The 14,878-nt window shown below is 30.8% G+C and overlaps 3 protein-coding genes across 12 annotated transcripts in view; 2 read left to right on the top strand and 1 right to left on the bottom strand.

The window, feature by feature from the left end:
- Positions 1 to 475: 475 nt before the first annotated feature.
- On the top strand, positions 476 to 4,746 carry Vha100-2 (V-type ATPase subunit a family protein Vha100-2). 3 transcript variants are annotated; one of them, XM_035887051.2, is made up of 14 exons: positions 476 to 494; positions 729 to 867; positions 989 to 1,168; positions 1,255 to 1,383; positions 1,464 to 1,582; positions 1,671 to 1,797; positions 1,991 to 2,167; positions 2,277 to 2,489; positions 2,758 to 2,968; positions 3,044 to 3,467; positions 3,565 to 3,692; positions 3,834 to 4,072; positions 4,148 to 4,527; positions 4,619 to 4,746. In XM_035887051.2, exons 2-14 carry the CDS (start codon positions 751 to 753, stop codon positions 4,713 to 4,715), a joined length of 2,541 nt encoding a protein of 846 aa, XP_035742944.2. In that variant the 5' UTR covers positions 476 to 494; positions 729 to 750; the 3' UTR covers positions 4,716 to 4,746. The 3 variants fall into 3 exon arrangements, with proteins under 3 accessions (XP_035742944.2, XP_035742943.2, XP_035742945.2); XM_035887050.2 differs by having other exon boundaries at positions 2,755 to 2,968; XM_035887052.2 differs by lacking the exon at positions 476 to 494 and having other exon boundaries at positions 1,500 to 1,582; positions 2,755 to 2,968.
- A 3,556-nt stretch (positions 4,747 to 8,302) lies between these two features.
- LOC118450987 (neuroendocrine convertase 1) lies at positions 8,303 to 14,806 on the top strand. 8 transcript variants are annotated; one of them, XM_035887054.2, is made up of 14 exons: positions 8,303 to 8,507; positions 8,578 to 8,755; positions 10,617 to 10,721; positions 10,996 to 11,241; positions 11,337 to 11,483; positions 11,840 to 11,948; positions 12,015 to 12,286; positions 12,549 to 12,761; positions 12,854 to 12,954; positions 13,041 to 13,106; positions 13,170 to 13,322; positions 13,406 to 13,575; positions 14,204 to 14,337; positions 14,417 to 14,804. In XM_035887054.2, exons 1-14 carry the CDS (start codon positions 8,500 to 8,502, stop codon positions 14,540 to 14,542), a joined length of 2,028 nt encoding a protein of 675 aa, XP_035742947.2. In that variant the 5' UTR covers positions 8,303 to 8,499; the 3' UTR covers positions 14,543 to 14,804. The 8 variants fall into 8 exon arrangements, with proteins under 8 accessions (XP_035742947.2, XP_085511065.1, XP_085511066.1 ...); XM_035887056.2 differs by having other exon boundaries at positions 8,304 to 8,507; positions 11,840 to 11,906; positions 14,417 to 14,799; XM_085654939.1 differs by having other exon boundaries at positions 11,840 to 12,286.
- Positions 14,189 to 14,878, bottom strand: part of Hrb27C (Heterogeneous nuclear ribonucleoprotein at 27C) — a 54,871-nt gene continuing 54,181 nt past the window's right edge. The window contains exon 8 of the mRNA XM_085654949.1: positions 14,189 to 14,319. Within this exon, the coding sequence (XP_085511075.1) occupies positions 14,273 to 14,319 (47 nt within the window). The 3' untranslated portion in view covers positions 14,189 to 14,272. The remainder of the gene's footprint in view (positions 14,320 to 14,878) is intronic.

Below are 14,878 nucleotides of genomic sequence, written 5' to 3'. Positions count from 1 at the left end.
TCTATTATTTTTATTTTCGTGACCGAATTTGTTTGAAAAAAAGAATTGAGTTTTTTACAGGAAACCAGGATATAGAAATTGAAATTGTTTATCTCATACTATATAACACTTACGTAAATGCGAATAAGCCGTTTGTAGAGATCTTATCTTACAGACATCTCTATATTTTTTCTTTGCCTACTCAACCATAATAACTCGTCTCGTTAATGTATACATCGCGACAACTTCGGGAGCATGTTCGAGAGAGAAGTAATTTTTCTCTATATTTTTTTTTCTTTTTTATCTACACTCTTGTACACGTTCTTCTAATTTTTATATACACCTACATATGAATTGTATATACTCTTTATATATATATATATATATATATATATATATATATATATGTATATATATATACATATATCTGTCTTTTGAAGAAATTCTTAGGAAAAAATGTTTGAAGATATTTATTTTTTAAACGCGATCAAGGTGAAAATCGAGGTTGCTTCATGGTACTTATCTTATATCAATGTTTGAACGAAATCATAAGAACACCAATTATGGCTGCGATACAGCGATATTTAAATTTCTTTGTTCACATCATTGACGATCGAGTAAATTGAGTTTTATAGATCATCAGTGAGATACAAATTTGTCTTATTAATTTTTTTTCCTTTTTGTAGAAATTTTAATTTATAAAAGAATTGAAAAAAGCAATTTCTCTTCAAGTTATTATATATTTCTAGGGTAAATCAAATCGCCTTCAAGATGGGGGCAATGTTCAGGAGCGAAGAAATGGCCCTTTGCCAATTATTTATCCAACCTGAGACTGCCTATCTTTCCGTTTCTGAACTTGGAGAAACTGGTACGGTGCAGTTTCGTGATGTAAGTTCAATCGCATGGAAGATTTTTTTTAAAATCATCTTTTATTTTTCTAAATATGGTTTAATCGTTAATTATCAAGAATCTGTCCATTAAATGCCAATTCTTATCGACTTTCTCGTAGCTAAATGGAGATCAGAACTATTTTCAACGAAAATTCGTTAATGAAGTTCGAAGATGCGATGAACTCGAACGGAAACTTCGATATATCGAAGCGGAAGTGAGAAAGGATGATGTACCTATACCCGATAATTTATCAGAGTTACCACGCGCACCTAATCCACGTGAGATCATAGATCTCGAGGTTAGTATATTTTCATTTTTTGTTCTTCTTTTTTTTTTTCATCCTCTTTGACATCAACGTAAGATGAAGAATCGTTGTGATTTCAGGCGCATCTCGAGAAAACGGAGAACGACATACTAGAGCTGAGCCACAACGCGGTCAATCTGAAAAGCAACTATCTCGAGCTGACGGAATTATGGCACGTCCTCGAGAAGACGCAAGTATTTTTCACGGAGGTACCTAAAAGTAGTTCAGCAGCTTTTCCTCTCATAGCGCCATCCTTCTTCGTGTAATCGATGTTACCGTTTTGTCGAAGAATCAAGAGTCGTTTCTTCTTCTTCTATATCAACAGGAAGAGGCCAACGACTCGATTACTAGGGCTCTGATTAACGAGGAAGCACAGAATCCGAGTGCGTCGAGTCGAGGTCGACTCGAGTAAGTTCTCTCATATTATCTAATTATTTCATTGATTATGTTAAATTTTCTATTACGACTGATAATGATATAATTTCATTTATTTTAGATTCGTTGCTGGAGTGATTAACCGTGAGCGAGTACCTACCTTCGAGAGAATGCTTTGGAGAATATCTCGTGGAAATGTATTCCTTCGTCAAGCCGAACTCGAGAAGCCATTGGAGGATCCGGCTACTGTTAGTGTCATTTTCTTTCTTCTTTTCATTGCAAAATCGAAACGTTCGATATTTATTGTCCTCGTGTATAATTTTTTTTTGGTTCTTTTGTGTAATACAGACATATTTATTTATTCTTTAATTGGTCCTTATATACCAGTAATATGTACATGTTAAAGTTAATGTATTTTACCTTTTTTTGATTTTTCTTTAGGGCAACAAAATCTATAAAACAGTTTTCGTCGCATTTTTCCAAGGTGAACAATTGAAAAGTCGTATCAAGAAGGTCTGCACTGGATTTCATGCTTCCCTTTATCCTTGTCCAAGTAGTCACGCTGAACGTCAAGAAATGGCCAAAGACGTGCGAATAAGATTGGAGGATCTTAACTTGGTGAGAACCTACATCGGAATATCGAGCTTACTCGATCCATTTCCTGATTATGAATATTATATCTTCCTCTTAGCATGTTTTTCTCTCCCTATCTCTCATTTGTCTGCAGGTTCTAAATCAAACTCAAGATCATCGACAACGTGTCTTACATAGCGTAGCTAAAGAGCTTCTCAATTGGAGCATCATGGTTCGTAAAATGAAAGCTATTTATCACACAATGAATCTCTTCAACATGGACGTTTCGAAGAAATGTTTGATAGGAGAGTGTTGGGTACCCGTTGCCGATCTTAGAATCGTACAGACTTGTTTAACGGAAGGATCGGTAGGTTTTTCTTACATCGATCTACATCTTGGAAAATTGATTTTGAAAAATATATTAAGAGTTTTTATATTTTAATATCAATTTTTCAAACTGTTCGAAATGGCCCATATATAGTATTAGAATTTGTTATATTTATTTATTTATATCAGAATATTTCAACAGCACATTCAAGGGGTTGCGTCGATAAAAATAGTTTATAACACTTTACGTGGGCCACCTTTATTTTTAGATCACCAACTCGTATATAACAGTTATTTTTCATTAGAAGCTCTGTGGAAGTTCAATACCGTCTTTCCTCAACGTAATTCAAACGGATGAGGATCCTCCAACGTTTAATAGGACAAATAAGTTCACTAGAGGTTTCCAGAATTTAATAGATGCTTACGGTATAGCCTCTTATCGTGAAGCTAATCCGGCTCTTTACACGATCGTCACTTTTCCTTTTCTTTTCGGTGTTATGTTTGGAGATGCTGGTCACGGTGAGTGTCGATTATTATTACAAATAAACAATATCTTTATCAATATTATCGAATTAACACAAATTTATTTTCCAGGTATAATACTGATACTTTTTGCTGCGACTATGATACTTCGAGAAAAAAAGATCATGGAACAAAAGCTTGACAATGAAATAGCAAGCATATTTTTTCATGGACGTTATATTATCTTGCTGATGGGTATCTTTTCTGTTTATGTCGGTATCATCTATAATGACGTTTTTGCAAAGTCCTTAAATATTTTTGGATCCAGTTGGAGAAACAATTACAATTATACAACTATAAAAGATTTTCATGCGCTCACATTGGACCCAGCTACGGAAGCTTACTTACAATCACCCTATCCTCTCGGTGTTGATCCCATTTGGATGATCGCCGAAAATAAGATACTCTTCCTTAATTCTTATAAAATGAAATTGTCTATAATATTTGGAGTCGTTCACATGATATTCGGAGTTTGTATGAGTGTTGTTAATATAATGTAAGTGTTTGATAATTCGAATGACATGAAATTAATTTAAATCGCTTTAGAAGGATACTAATCGAAATTTATTTTTTTTCTCTTTTCTTGATCATAGACATTTCAAGAAATATTCAAGTTTGATTTTCGAATTTCTTCCGCAATTAATCTTTCTGCTTGTCTTATTTTTTTACATGGCATTTTTAATGTTCGCTAAATGGGTCATGTACGATGCGACTTCGCCAGGTATATAACTTATAACAAATAATTTCATGTTGTCAATTATTATCATTGTCATTGATTAATATTTACACATAATATTTTTGACACAATTATGACAGAATATTCAACTAAGAAATTTGACACAATATTGAACATTTATGACAGAATTAAGGTTCACACCAGGCTGTGCACCATCCGTGTTAAATACTTTCATTAATATGATGCTGTTCCAACATGCCAAGGTAGAAGAAGGTTGTCACGAATATATGTTCGATGGTCAGGAGACGATGCAAATGTGTTTTGTTCTTATTGCACTTCTATGCATCCCTGTAATGTTATTCGGTAAACCGCTCTGTACATTGTTTTGTTTGAAACCAAAATTACTAAGTGATGGAAAAATTATCGTAAGTATTTTGAACATAGGAAATGTCAATTTCTTACTATAAATAAGAAGATAAATGAATTTAATTGAATTTCAGAGAAACGGTAATGCCTCTCAAGATATAGAATTGCAGAATGTACCTTCGATAAGTCAAACTGTAAGCGTGAATCAAGATCACGATAACAGTTTTAACGAGTTGATGATCTATCAAGCCATTCATACGATAGAATATGTTTTATCAACAGTTTCTCACACTGCTTCTTATTTACGTCTTTGGGCTTTGTCTTTAGCTCATTCTCAATTATCTGAAGTCCTTTGGAATAGAGTTTTACGATTGGGATTAAGAGCTGTAGACGGTAATTACGTTGCAAGCGTTATTCTGTTCTGTACCTTCGCTGCCTGGGCGTTTTTCACAGTTTGTATTCTCGTGTTAATGGAAGGACTATCCGCTTTTCTTCATACTCTTCGGCTTCATTGGTACGTTAAATTTTGATGTACTCCTCACGAATTCATATAAATTATTTGCAAGATTCTATATCTATGGAAATTTATTCTTTCCGTGTTTCAGGATGGAATTTATGAGTAAATTCTATAAAGGAGAAGGATACATTTTTCAGCCATTTTATTTTAAAAATATACTAGACGCCGAAGATGTTGAAGATTAATCGTTTATGAATAAACAAAAGCAATAATATATTTTTTCCTAAGAAATTTACATTATTAAAGATCATATATCATGTTTACAAAATTTCTTATTATTATCTAAACGGAACAAGACAGGGTTCTACTTAATTTCTGTAATGTGCCTTTGTCGAAAGTATATACGCTAAATATAATTAAAATAGCGAAATTATATCTTTTAATCAAAATATTGTATATTTCGATACGGTATAGAAAGAAACGGATCAGAATTCGTTTCAATTTTTTAAGAATACATGACGATGTGTAATATACAGATTGTAGATTTTATCGCTGTCATAAATATTTCTTTATTATATCAATATTTTTTTAATTCATTTATTTCGATATAGATTTGGTTTTTATCGTTCTTGTAATTTGTTAAGAATCGTCGACAATATTGAGCCTTTTTATCATTGTTGTTTTATTTAGAAACGTGTTTAGTTTGAGAAAGAAAAAAGAAAAAAAGAAAAAAAAGAAAAAAGAGAATGTTACAGATTTGTACGTGCAATATTATTCATTCCATTAGTTACAATCGTAAATCTGCCATTATCGATGTTCATAGTTTAGATAATAATAATTCTCTCTCTCTCTCTCTCTCTCTCTCTCTCTCTCTCTCTCTCTTTATATATATATATATATATATATATATATATATATATATATTATATACATATTATATACATATTATATATATCTATATATATATATATATATATATATATAGTAACATACAATAATATATATACGTTAAAGGCAACGATTGTATTTTATGCACGCTCTAATTTTGATTAATAAGACAAAGAAAAGTCGGCGATAAATAATCGTTGGATAGAAAGCGTCAAGAGAAAAATACATTCTGTATTAATAAAGTACAAATTCTTTATAATGAATAACCAAGAGTATTCTGTATTATATAAATATAAAATGCTACTATTTAGAAGTATACCAAGATGTTTATGCATATTAAGAAGTATTGTAATGTGTTGAAATACACAAATACATAGAGAAAGAGAAAAAAGAGATGCGCATATATTTTATCACATTGTCTTTTATTTAAATTGAAAATAAATTACTGATAATTCGAAGAGAAAAGTTTGTCATGTGTTGTACAGGACCTTTCCTTTAACTCGCGATATTAAAATATTTAATGAGGGACTAAATCTATCAAAAAGATATTTTTGCAAATGTTGTTTGATATGAAGAGGAATATCATATGGTACAAATAATTATTTTACAAATCGAATGCTGGAAGAAATTTTAAATTCAAATTCTTTTTTTTCAAATGGAACCATGTATTTTTCTTTTCATAGTAAGATGCTATTTATTGAAAAATATTTAACTATAATACTATGAACTTCATGTGAACTTCAGTGAAAAAACATTCGCGAAATGTGAGCAATTAATGCAGAATGAAATAATCATTGAATCACTTTTTGTTGATGGTAATTTGAATGGTCAAAAATATCCAATGGAATTTATCATTTTAATTTTTTTAAATAAAATATAGTCATCCGTTAATCTGAATTGTAAGAATGTATGAGACATGTTGAATTATTTGTTAGGAACAGTTAAGGTCCAGTCACATTTGAAGACTTTATTCTTCAACTACTATTGTGTGACAGATTAGTTCCCGTTATTATTTCAAGTAACAGTTATAAACGCACGCGACAATTTGAATAAACATTTAATTCTACTCGCCAGGAGCATGCTATTTTAGTGGTCATGTGACTTACCGTGAAAAATTTCTGTAATATTGCATGTGATAAGTCAATCGCGTCATCGTTTCTACTTAGCACGTGCTGCAACTTGTATTGAGATTATATTATTATATGTAGTTTTTTGTTTATCATTACTGATGAAATGAAGCGACTCGAAGCTGCAGATCTCATCACTAGCAATTATATGTGACAAGTTAATAGTACTTGATGTGGTGATTTAGTTGTTGCTTCTAGTAGCAACGAGTAAAATAACTACGTGTAACAAGACCTTCAGGAAAGAACCTGAGAGCTCCTGAAGATCTTGGAAAAAAGCATGTGGTAATCGCAGTCATAGAGGGCGGTCATTTATGAAGCGAGTTATGTTATGCAAAAATAATATATGTTTGTATGCATACTGTTGACTAGTCATCGGTGACCAGATCGACAAACAATAAAAAAACCAGGCGATCAAATTGGTCACCGGGACCAGTGAAGTACATTGAATCAAATGCACTCATTTGTATCATAAACAAATTTTTTGAAGATCAGATACTGACGAATGTGTTCAAGGGATCCAAGGTGACCTTCCTCACTACGTATGCTTAAATTCGCCATTAGAACTAGATTTTACGATACGGACAAATTCGAGTTGCAAAGTTTGATTGCCGAATTTGATCGCCTGGTCTTTTGTGACTTATTGCTGGCAATCTGCTTGCCGCCGATTGATCAATAATGCGCACACAGTTTGAGTCATGTTTTTTTTTTAATTTATTGCTTTTACTATACTTTTGTATAGATATATACATCTATATAAACTAAATTCAATATTTTGATTAATTTACACGTCCACGACCTTACTACAAAGGAAAATTTTTCGACTGAAATTGAAGATCAAGGCAGTCTGTATTTGGTTCTAAAATTTTGTAATACTGTGTACGGTTTCTTTGCAAGTTAATAGTATTGCAATGTAATTACATATAAATACAGATTTGAACTTCAATATGGATATGAATAGTAATAATTAATTATTAATATGGGCCGAGACGTTGCAAATATCGAAAACTGCTTTATATCATTAATCTGCGCATTCTTTACATCATTATTGATGGTAATATGCAAAGTAAACATAAGGTTAGTATACAATAAGTGCAAAATAAAAGCAGAATTCCTAGTATAGGCTATAAGGTAAGAATAGAATGAGGGTATAAAGTATAAAATGAGGGTGTAAAAAAACGCAGAATATTAGATATAAGATAAGCGCAGACTGATAATGTAATATAAGTGCAGAATAATGATATAAGGAATGGGCAATATAATGATGTAAAGGATGCATAGAATAATAATGTAAGGAATATGCGAGTATAATGCGAGCATGAGAGTATGCGAATATACGATTTCTGACCATTCAAACTGCTATCGATAAAAAGTTCAACAATTATTTTATTTTACATCAATTGTCCAAATTTTGTGAATTTTGTTGCATTCAGTTATAATATTATAGTTCGTTGAATATGTTTCAACAATTGTCATCATATTATGATAAGAAAAATATATGGTTTCATTTAAAAGAATGTATCTGACTTTGAAATTTCTTCGACTACTCGGTCTATAAAAAAATTATTTGCACCATATGATATCTTCCTTCATGCTAAAGAATATTTGTAAAAACTTTTTTGTATAGATTATGTCGCTCACGAAATATTTCAACATTAAAAGTTAAAGGAAACATCCTGTATAATATGTACATATTATGCATATACAAGCATATATGTATTACTTTATTTTAGAATATTAATTTCATCCTATCGAAATATTTTTCCACCCAACCAACCTTGTGGATAAAATGGAGAGACAAATGCGTGAGTTTTCATAAGAGCATAGCCAGATCCCAGCTAATACTCACACGTATTGGTTCGACCATCTGCCATTATCATTTCGCTAACTGACTTAGTAGCTTCGTTTTCGCGACTACACATGGTCCGATACGAACATAGTGTGGTGTTTAATTTTTTTTTTTAATAATTCAGGTGTTATTGAAATATATCTACTGGTTTTTTAGTCGATTGTCTTAATGGACGGGTTCGTATAATAATTAACGTATTTTGTGTTAAGATATGATTTATCAACAATTCATTTTCATTTTTTACAGACCGTTTAATCATATCATAATTCAGCGATTAATATTAATTCAATTTATTATTACTATTTTTACGTGTGTCTACGTTAAAGCCGGAAATTATCATAACGAATGGGTTTTGCGAATAACTGGTGGAGCTGATGTAGCGTCTCTATTGGCAAAACAATTCGATTATACTTATCTTGGTCCGGTAAATATCGTTTATTATATCAATCATATTAATCATATCAATCATATCAAATATATCAATAAAGGAATCTTTAGATCTAGGAGAAATGATTAAATAATGTCATTCATAAATGTCATAATATCGTCATTTTACAAAAACATTCGCCAATATTACGATGAGGTCACCCATATATATCTGACATCTGTTAGCAGCAGTCGTTCTGGTAATAATCCGAGAAGGATCAATCTAATCTTAAGTGCTTGCCAAACATAGGTTGATTCGTACGTACGTTATCAATGATAAATCTAATGTTCCTTTCAACGATGTTACAATATTGAATATATCTTTACCGCAATTTTTAAGCAACAAAAAAGAAAGAAGAAATAAATTTAATTTAATTCAAGGAAGAGGAAAAATAAATTGGAAGATTTTATTCGACCAATTGTTAAAGTAAACCAATCTTTATTAGTTTATTTCATATTCAATTCATTGAAATTCTTTGCAAAGGCCGAGCACAATTGAATAGAAATCAATAATTATTAGGAGTGAAGATTAGTGAGAAAGGGTCTCGATAGTTTCAAAGAGATCGTAGAATAAAGGAGAATTAAGATTGTATTAGTATTTCTATTACAGGCAAACCTCGGAATACGGTTAATTCGTACACTATTATGAGAAATTATGAGTACAAATTAGGCGAATACATTTCGTATTATATGAAAAATGTATTAAATGTTATAAAATACTTTAGGACTATAAAAAAAATTGAGTTTTCGTTTCATGTCAAATTTGATATGATTAAATAAAACATTATTTGGATGTGATTCAAGAATTTTAAATGATTTAAAAATAAAAATGAAATATAAAAAAAATATTCCAAAATTTTAAATAAAGTAGATAAAATAAAAATTTGACGAATTTGTCATTAGAAAGTCGTATTATAATTCGATTGTGGAGTTTAGCTTTGGTTATTTATCTGTGATTTTTAGAAATGTTCATATTCAAATCGTTGCATTGGTCATTGCATTATGGATTTCATTTATTTTATGCAATCCTTACTATTAACAAATTTTTATACTAAAGAAAAATAATATATTATATATATATATATATATATATATATATATATTATATAATTTATAAAAAATTATATATAATATATTAAAACTGTAACCTCGAATATTATGTTTTAGGAGAATATTTCGTAGTTATTTTACCGTGTTTGCAGAGTACTGTATTATAAGAAGGTATTTCGTAATTTTTTTACCGTGTTCTCAAAATATCGTGTTATAAAAGGGTTGCCTGTACTATCTGTCTCCCTCTCTTTCTCTCTATCTCTCTCTCTTTCTCTCTCTCTCTCTCTCTCTCTCTTTCTCTGATGTATTTTATATTATATTCCCCTTACACTTCTTTTGGGGATCGTAACACGACACATATGGATCCCTTATAAGAAGGATAGGACAAAAAAATCACGTGACATTGTATAATAATAACACACATTGAATACCCCACTTCGAGTTCCCTTAATTTTCTCCAAAAGACACGTTCGTTCAGTATACTAACCGTGTTCGTATGATATCCTGATCAAAGTATCCCTTTTCTTGGTACGAAGGACGAAAACGTTACGATGCTTCTTGAAATGTTTTATCGATATTATTTATAACGTTAGAATGAAAGAAGAGTGCGAGGGTGGCGTTTAATCTTACGATTAATTCGACTTTTTTTCTCGTTCCTGCTTGTTTAAATCGATGAAAAATTAATATCGAATATTTAATAAATATAATATTAAAATTAAAAATATAAACAATGAATATTGAGAAGTTTCGACGTTCTTATAAAATTATGTATTTTTCATTCGTATATTTATAATTTTTTCATCGGACAGGTTCGTGGATTTGAAGACACGTATATATGGATTAAGAACGATAAACCAGGTCAAAAGAAGAGAGGCTACGTTTCGTCAATGGCAACCTTTAATTCGAGCTCTAGGGTGACCTTTTTTATGCGTTATTATTTTTCTTTCATTTTTTCTTCTCATTTTCTATCTTAGATTTATTCTGTGATAGATTGTGACGATTCTTATTGCAATCGTGAATGTCGAAAAAGATATTTCATTGTATTTTATTTATTTTTGGTTAGTATATTATATTATATGTACCTATATATAGGTATATATATACATATATAGGCATGCATATATTTAACGAAAGAAGTATTTTATTAATAAATCTCAAAGATCGATATAATACTTTTTTATCTTGTAGATCAGTTGGGTCGAGCAGCAGAAATTCGTACGTCGAGAGAAACGTGACTACGTATCTCCATTGATATTTGATTCAGAGAAACCTTTGAGACGAGAAAAGCGTCTCCCATGGAGTTTATATGAAATATCATCGAATACGATCGAGAAGGACGAGAGAAAATATCTACCTATTTATTTGATGGATACATATAATTTAAATCGCAAAGCATTATTTAATGACGAGCTTTGGGATTTGGAATGGTATTTGGTAATAATGACACAAATATACTAAATAGCGTTATTCAAATATTAATTATTATATTTTTGTTTAAATTATTTCGATTTAAATTACTTCTGTTATAGCAAGATACTAGAACGAGTAAGAAACTTCCGAAATTAGATCTCAATGTGTTGCCTGTTTATAAGTTGGGAGTGACTGGACGTGGAGTGAGAATCGCCGTTTTAGACGATGGCCTGGAACATGATCATGATGATTTACGTAATAATTATGTGAGAGAAATTGAATTAATTCAAATCATTAAACAATTTTAAACAATAAGGTTTCAAGTCTATTTTTTTCGTATATAAACAAAAAATTATATAATGTGAAAATTGTAGTAAAACTATACTATACTAAGCATTAATTTATAATATACTAGCATAACTATACTATAGAAAGCATAATTTATATTAGTATAACTATATTATACTATACTAAATTACACTTATACTTAGCAACCACTAATTTTTAGATATTACTTAATAATTAATTTTATGATAAAAAAATTAAATAAAGCTTGAAAAGTTATATGAGTTTAAAGTTACGCAACGTCACGTAAATCTAACTTTCGATATATTATTTTCAGGATCCGGATATCAGTTACAACGTGAACGAAGGTAGCAACGATCCAATGCCACGATACGAAGCTACTGGTATCTCTAATTGTATCGATTTTCCTTATGTGTTCATTTATGGTAACTTTAGAGATTCACTCTCTCTCTCTCTCTCTCTCTCTCTTTCTTTTTCTTTGAATCTTTTAGGAGCGAACGCCCACGGAACAAGATGTGCCGGTGAAATAGCAATGGAAGCAAATAATGGAAAGTGTGGAGTTGGTGTGGCTTTCGAAGCGTCCATAGGTGGAATTAAATTACTCGATGGTTTTGTGAACGATCGAGTCGAGGGTGAAGCACTTGGATTCAAGTCGGAAATCGTTGATATCTATACTGCTTCTTGGGGACCACCAGATGATGGAAAAAGTTTAGAAGCTCCTGGAAGACTTGCAAGAGAAGCGATCGATCGTGGTATCAATAAGGTGTTAATGAAAAAAAAATATATCGATTTAATTAGTTATTTAGTTATTTATATATTTATTTAGATCATGAATATAATATTATTATGTTAAATTCACAATTTAGACCAATCCTATCTTATAAAGCATATTAAAATGTAATTGAAATGACGTATAAAAATATGTCGTTTTTATTATTAAATTAAATATCTCTTTATTAATACATGAAATGTATTTAGAGAAACGTGATAAATGATACTATTAATATTATGTTGATTTAATTTAGGGAAGAAATGGTAAAGGTAGTATATACGTATGGGCATCGGGTAATGGTGGATCAAACTATGATAATTGCGGATGTGATGGTTACGTTGGTAGTATATATACCGTGGCGATTGGATCGGCAAGTCAAACTGGTCGATCTCCTTGGTACAGTGAAAAGTGTCCTGCGATATTAGCGACTACGTATAGCAGTGGAGCGTATCAAGATCAAATGATCGTGAGTATATCGTATCGAATTTATGATTAACAAATTGTGCTATATACTTATAGTAGTGCATGGCCTCTATTTGAAGTATGATTCTTTTTTAGGCGACGACTGATCTACGAAACACTTGTACAACTAAACACACTGGTACTTCCGCTTCTGCACCCTTGGCAGCTGGAATATTAGCTCTTGCTCTTCAAGCGAAGTACAAACTCTGATAAAAATAACTATTTTAATAATTATTTATTTATTTACCATTTTTGTCGAGATTACTTTTTATTAATTTTATAGCAAAAATTTGATGTGGAGGGACATTCAACATTTGATCGTTTGGACATCTGAGTATAAATCATTAAAGTAAGAATAAGAAGAAACTTTTCAAAGGACAGTGCTAATTTTCCAGGATTTTATAATTTTCAGTGAAAATCCTGGATGGTTGAAGAACGCAGCAGGATTTTGGTACAATTTACATTTCGGTTTTGGTCTTATGAATGCATACGCCCTCGTAAATTTCGCACGTAATTGGACGAACGTGCCGGAGAAAAACATATGCGAAGTCCCCATGGAATTCGTGTAAGCATGGAGTTCATGTAATCTATTAACGAATGTTAAACTCGTAATTTGTACATTAGAAATTTTATTTCAATTTGATACAGATTGGATAGGAGACTGACTCACGGAGTGATTAAAACATTACATTTTGAGACAAACACCAAATGTTCGAGTAGCGGAAATGAGATAGCTTTTTTAGAGCATGTCGAGATTGAGATGAATCTCGAATATTCTCGTCGTGGTGTTTTGGAAATGTATTTAATTGCACCATCAGGTATATACATATATATACAAACAGTCTAATATATATATACATAGCGTCCCAAACAAGTGTTCACCAGAATTATTATGAAATCTAATGATTTTTTCGAAAAATATCGAGACAGACTAATTTTATTTTCGAGAGGAACAGGTCCTTACCATAAATTTATCCATTTTAGATTAACTCCCTAATTTCACAAAATGACACTATTGTAAAGAGAATTAAAAGATCTTTCAAATGATATATCACTTACCCCTGTTGCCATTTAAGATTTTTGAAATTATTTGCCATCTATTTTAGGAGGCTAGTTCAAAATAAATATTATTAATTTATGATAAGAACTTGTCCCCTTCGAAAACAAAATTGACCTGTTCTGGTGTTTTGCAACAAAATTATTAGATTTTATAATAATTCTGGTGGATACACACACATGTATATGTATATATACAGTGGTCTCTCACATAACGATAATGAGCCATTTAGGAAAGAAGTTTTTTTGAAAGAATGAAAATATGAAAGAATGAAATAGAAATGACAAATATTTTCTTATATCATTTTGGAACACTTTATTTGTAGTAAATAGAAATAAACTTACTTCATTTATACCATAAATATTATTTTTTCGTTTAATTCGTTAAAGGTACGAAAGTACAATTATTGAGTCCGAGAAAATTGGATGATTCTTCTGAAGGTTTCGACAAATGGAAATTCATGTCCGTGGCTTCTTGGGGTGAAAATCCTCATGGTACTTGGATCCTACACATATTCGACAAGGTTACATAAGTATAATTCATAATAATTATACATTTAAATAAAATTAGAAAAAAAATTGAGATCGATTTTTTTCTTACAGATTGGCTCAACTAGATACAATGGTACAATCGGGGAATTGAAATTAATTCTTCACGGCACAAAATGGCTGCCGTATTATCGAAAATACGAGTCGAGAATCTACGATCGTGAATACAATTACAAATGAAAAGCCATGAATAAAAACAGTGCTTTTCGAGCGATCAACGAAATAGAAGAAAGAAAAAAAGCAAACCTATGGTAGAACAAAAACTACGTCGGCTCTTTATACTCGATCTTTAGAACAAAAGTCGATCAAACGTTTGACCGAATTAAATTTAAATCCACGTTTCTCATCCCTTCTTTCGTTCTCTTGGAGAATTTATATCTCTGATGAAGTAGAAAAGGACGCATTGATATTCGTTTAAATGAATCATAAAGTTGAATATACGAAAAAGAAATTATTTAATTAGAATAAAGAAATAAAAACGAAAAGAAGATGAAAAAGAAGAAGAAAAGAAAAATT

The sequence above is a fragment of the Vespa mandarinia genome, chromosome 2 (assembly GCF_050613455.1).
Source record: "Vespa mandarinia isolate Hongniang chromosome 2, ASM5061345v1, whole genome shotgun sequence".
NCBI classification, from domain to species: Eukaryota; Metazoa; Arthropoda; class Insecta; order Hymenoptera; family Vespidae; genus Vespa; species Vespa mandarinia.
The sequence above is the reverse complement of the archived record's forward strand: the minus strand, read 5'-3'. Positions and strand labels throughout refer to the sequence as shown.

Bases quoted from the DNA above. Each gene is read 5' to 3' on its own strand.
- Vha100-2 (XM_035887050.2), top strand. From the start codon at position 751: ATGGGGGCAATGTTCAGGAGCGAAGAAATGGCCCTTTGCCAATTATTT. The intron at 1,798-1,990 runs GTTAGTGTCATT...ATTTTTCTTTAG, and splicing joins CATTGGAGGATCCGGCTACT to GGCAACAAAATCTATAAAAC. The intron at 2,969-3,043 runs GTGAGTGTCGAT...TTTATTTTCCAG, and splicing joins GTTTGGAGATGCTGGTCACG to GTATAATACTGATACTTTTT.
- LOC118450987 (XM_085654939.1), top strand. The intron at 12,287-12,548 runs GTGTTAATGAAA...GATTTAATTTAG, and splicing joins TCGATCGTGGTATCAATAAG to GGAAGAAATGGTAAAGGTAG. The intron at 13,107-13,169 runs GTAAGAATAAGA...TATAATTTTCAG, and splicing joins TCTGAGTATAAATCATTAAA to TGAAAATCCTGGATGGTTGA.